Consider the following 4494-nt stretch of genomic DNA (forward strand, 5'->3'; position numbering starts at 1 on the left):
GTCAATGGGCCCGTCAGCCGACACTAGTGCGCTGCCCTATTCTCGGTGGACGGAGCTGAACTGCATCGTGTGTATAGTGGCTGCCGGCTTCGCGTTTGTGGCAGGCGTCATTCTCTTTGTGCATTACTTCTTCTGCCCCTTTTCGAACATACTTCGCAGTGCATTTAACGATGTGTTCGTCGCTGTCGTGGTGGTGCAGGCATTGCAGGCGCTTCAGTTGTTCGTGTTTTCTCTAATGACAGTTGTGGAGGGCCGCCGCACCGCACATGACATCAGTGAATGGGGCGGCGGTGGTACCTCGTCGCGTGGCATGACGTATGCAATGTGTAACACGAACGCGTCACTTCACCAGTTTCTCGATGCGTCAACACAGCTTCTGCAGACGGCTTTCTTCTTGGTTGTGGCCAATAGCCGCCGCCTCACGTCGTTGGAGGAACTCGACGTGAGCGACGATGAACGCGTCGTCCGCACGGGTGCGAGTGGGTTCCACGAAAGTGTGCTACTGGACGATGAACGCGCGTATAGCAGTAGTGGTCGGAGTTCTGCGTCGACGGCAGCGCGTCCATGTGGTGCTGGTGACACTCAACCTAAGCGTCATAATAGGGATAGCCAAGTGCAGCAGGATCCGTCTTTGTGTTGCAGCTGTCTCTATTCTTTGAAGAGACTCTGTAGGGGTGTCTTTCCCTGCTGCTGCTGCTGGGCCACTAAGTGGCGCGTTGCTACTACGTCTTTGTCTGCCCTTCACGGGCCGTTAGTGCCACCCATCGTTGAAGAAGATGTAGCTGTGGAAAGTGGACGCCACACCTTGCTGCGCGTCACGTGGAAAGTGTACCTTGCTGCCTTGCTGTACGCCTCTTGTTCACTGCTGCTGTGCTGGTTGGTGCTTGCCTACGTGCCAGGCCTCGTGGTGGCGCCGCGCGGTGGGGCAGATCATGGAGACAGCAGTAGTAGTGGCAGTTATAGTAGTGGTAGTATTAATAATGACGTGGAGCCACGCCGAACAGTGCACAACACATTGTTCTTTACGCAGGAGTTTGCATGGTGCTGGATTCCAAGTGGAGACACCTTATCCCCACCGGTGTCACCACAAGAGAAAACAATCCTTGTACTACTTCAAGTGGTCGCGGCGTACGCATCACCTGTGGTATTTTTCTTTAGCGCTACCTACGCTTACCTCGCGTTGCGGCGCTGCTCCCCTTCTTTATTGCGTGATCACCCTATTGTCCTCTGGCGTATCTCCGTCTTCTGTGTCTATCCGACTGTTGTATACATTCTTGGGGCACTGGAGCGTTTCGTGGTTATGCCAGTTTCCTTTTCCACCAGTGCCACCACTAACACCGCCAATTATCACGACGGCGGCAGTGATGTGTGTATGTGGCTCTCAGTGGTGGTGTCTTTTATGTACCCTTTCACTGCAGTTGTGAATGTCGTGCTTTTCGTCTATACTGAGGAGTTGCTGCGTGGGATCTTGGCTACTTGCTGTAGCCGCTGCGGCAACAGCAACGCAGAGGGTAACACGGATCATGACTCCTTCGACTGCAGTAGCAACGTGGCCCAGGACCGCGTCATCTCGGACGGAGGTGACAGCAACAGCGTGATTGCAACGACAGGGTTTTGCGGTGTTGTAAAGGCCATTGCGTGCTCCACTGTAACGGGGCTTCCACCTGGTGCGGCGACGTACATTTTTGCCTCCAGGCCCGTTGCGCTGGGGCCAAGCAGCCACCACAACAGAAGCGCCGCCAGTGGTCCCCTGTCGTCGTACCTGCAGCTGTCGACATCTGCGCGCACTGGGGCAAGCAACATCACCTCGAATGCGCGTGTCGATCAGCTTCCCACCAGCTCGCGTTGACTCTGCGAACGTGAGGGTATGCGTGTGTGTGTGTGTATGTGTGAAGTGGTGAACAGCAGGGAACTTATGTGTGTGCGAGTTTTCCCGTTGTGGTTGAACCGCCCACCTTCCTGCGTTCCGTCGTGATATCACATGTTCATCCTTTCTCACTTTTTGCGCACTGTCTTGCTTCGTTTAGTGGTGCCAGGGCGCTTCCACCGATTTCCGGCTCTGCAGGGTGCACACGCTGTTGTGTGTGCCGCAGCTTATGACGATGCGTCTCGCTTCTCTGTGGGCTCTTTCTTCTTTTTTTTCCCCCTCGCCCTCCGCTTTCGTTCGAACAGTTCGCGACTCCGCTTGTGCTGCCAAGCAAGGCCACAGCTTCACACAACGTCCAACGCACACACACACACACACACACCATCATTAGCAATGTACCTGGCTGTCTTTCAGGAGTTCGCCCATCCCGACGTGTTGGCGCGGGTCGAGAGCGAAGGCATGTGCCGCGTCGACAAGGCTTCGGGCCCGTGCACCTTGGCAAAGTCTGATGAGGAGCTCGCAGCGGTGCGCAGCAACGCCAAGTTGATCATTGACCCTGCAAAAACCAATGAGGCGGCTGTGGAGGTGACACTCAAGGCGCTGTGCGGACTCGGCTTCACCGTAACGCACCGCCACCCCGTCACGTCGGCGGGCTGCCCGATGCGGGACCGCGTCATCCTGTCCTACACGGCGTGAGCGCGGCGTCTGAAGGGTGAAGAGAAGACACATGTGCGACTATTTGCGCGTGTGTGTGAGATGGGGTGGGGAGTCTGAGAATGAGAATGAAGAGTGATGCTTAAGCAGGCATGGTGTTTGTTCTATTTGGTGGTTGGATGTCTGTCGTTTTGTCTCACTGGAACTGAAAGGGCTTTGGTGCCTGCACTTTGCTCATTTTCTTTCCTTTGCTTTTTTTTTTGTTGTTGGGGGCTTTGGGATCTTTTCGCCCTGCCACTACGCCGCTCGCTGCTGCTGTAGTGGACTGTCAACGGGACAACACTAGCAAAGCAACACATCATGGGGCCACTCTCCAAGAAGCGCATGATCGTCCGCGACGGCGTGTTCTACGCCGAGCTCTTTGAGTTCCTCAAGCGCGAACTCGCCGACGACGGCTTCGCGGGCGTCGAGCACCGCGTCACGCCGACTCGCACGGAGATCGTCATCCGCGCCACCAAGACCCGCGAGGTGCTCGGCGAGAAGGGCCGCCGCATCCGCGAGCTGACGGCGTGCCTGCAGCAGCGCTTCCACTACAAGGAGGGCAAGCTGCAGCTGTTCGCCGAGCGCGTGGAGGTTCGCGGGCTCTCCGCGATGGCGCAGGCTGAGTCGCTGCGCTTCAAGCTGCTCAGCAACCTGCAGGTGCGGCGCGCCGCGATGGGCATCATCCGCTACGTCATGGAGTCCGGCGCGAAGGGCTGCGAGGTGACGGTCGGCGGCAAGATCAAGGGGCAGCGTGCGAAGAGCATGACGTTCCGCGACGGCTACATGATCAAGTCCGGCACGGCGCACAAGAACTTCGTCGACGCGGCGACGCGCCACTGCCACCTGCGTGCGGGCACCATCGGCGTGAAGGTGAAGATCATGCTGCCCAACAGCATGCGCTGCGAGGACGAGGTGCTGCCCGATGTGATCACCGTTATTGAGCCCAAGGAGATCACGGCATGAGAGCCTGCGTGTGGTGCCCTCCTGACTTTCCTCATTTCATTTCATGTTTTTTTTTGGTTGACGTTCTGCTGGACCTTTTCTTTTAAACTTTGCCGACGCATTTGCCGGGCGGCGTGCTGTTGGCTTCCTGAGGAGGTAGCCACAGACTGCACCTTTTTTTTTGGGGGGGGTGCGGGTCTCTCTGCCCCCCTCCCACACACACACCGACGCATGTTTCCCACATCACGTGCTCCTGTTCTCCTCCTCCTTTCTCTCTTTCCCTGTCTCTATCCCTCCCGCCCCGCCGCGCTGCCGTGTGGAACGCGCATATTCACTGCTGCTGCGGTGGCTGGTGGTGGTAGTGAGTTTGGCCTTCCTCGTCCGTCGCGATCTGAGTGCGCTGCAGAAGGGGAGGAGGGTGGACGTCACGACAGAAGAAAAAAAGAAAGAAAGGGGAAAAAAAGAAGCTTACTTTTGTGTGTAGAGATTTACGTGGACTTACCAAAAGATTTAGAGAATGGTCAAAGGAAGGATACGCGGTTGTGCGTTTCGTTACAAGGACTTGGAAGAGGCGAAAAACTCCGCGGTGCTGACGAAACCGCATCGCCAGGTCGATTTTGGAACAATGGTGGTGACGCCACGACCTGTGGCGGCGATCAGCGTGGCCGGCTGGTGCCAAGGGTGGCGCAAGCGCATGGAAGACACGTGCCGGCTTGCGTGTACCGCACAGGGCGCTTTCGCCGTTGTGCTGGACGGCCACCGTGGTGAAGAGGCGGCGCAATTCTGCGGGGATCTACTGTCGTCTGTGATACTCGAGTACACAGCAGCTGTGGTGGAGCAGGAAACGGCAGCAGAGGCAACGAAGGCTAGGGACACGGACAATGGACTCGCGGTGGAGTTACCGGCGGATGATCCTCACGCCGTGGTGCGCCGTGAGATGTTTCTGCGCGCCTTCATGGAGGTTGACGCGCAGCTGTACGACGAACAGG

The 4494-nt window shown here is 57.2% G+C and overlaps 4 protein-coding genes across 4 annotated transcripts; all 4 read left to right on the plus strand.

The window, feature by feature from the left end:
• Nucleotides 1-4: 4 nt before the first annotated feature.
• DQ04_10551010 (hypothetical protein) lies at nt 5-1849 on the plus strand (the record flags this gene model as incomplete). The annotated part of the gene is made up of 1 exon (XM_009316282.1): nt 5-1849. One exon carries the CDS (start codon nt 5-7, stop codon nt 1847-1849), a length of 1845 nt encoding a protein of 614 aa, XP_009314557.1.
• Nucleotides 1850-2260: 411 nt separating this feature from the next.
• Nucleotides 2261-2563, plus strand: DQ04_10551020 (hypothetical protein; the record flags this gene model as incomplete). The annotated part of the gene is made up of 1 exon (XM_009316283.1): nt 2261-2563. The coding sequence occupies one exon, from the start codon at nt 2261-2263 to the stop codon at nt 2561-2563; it is 303 nt and encodes a 100-aa protein (XP_009314558.1).
• Nucleotides 2564-2881: 318 nt separating this feature from the next.
• DQ04_10551030 (40S ribosomal protein S3) lies at nt 2882-3526 on the plus strand (the record flags this gene model as incomplete). Its single annotated transcript, XM_009316284.1, has 1 exon — nt 2882-3526. One exon carries the CDS (start codon nt 2882-2884, stop codon nt 3524-3526), a length of 645 nt encoding a protein of 214 aa, XP_009314559.1.
• A 496-nt stretch (nt 3527-4022) lies between these two features.
• DQ04_10551040 (hypothetical protein) lies at nt 4023-4494 on the plus strand (the record flags this gene model as incomplete). Its single annotated transcript, XM_009316285.1, has 1 exon — nt 4023-4494. A coding segment is annotated over one exon (472 nt), but the record flags the coding sequence as incomplete, so codon positions are not given.

Source organism: Trypanosoma grayi (assembly GCF_000691245.1).
Source record: "Trypanosoma grayi strain ANR4 Tgr_1055_V1, whole genome shotgun sequence".
Taxonomy (NCBI): domain Eukaryota; phylum Euglenozoa; class Kinetoplastea; order Trypanosomatida; family Trypanosomatidae; genus Trypanosoma; species Trypanosoma grayi.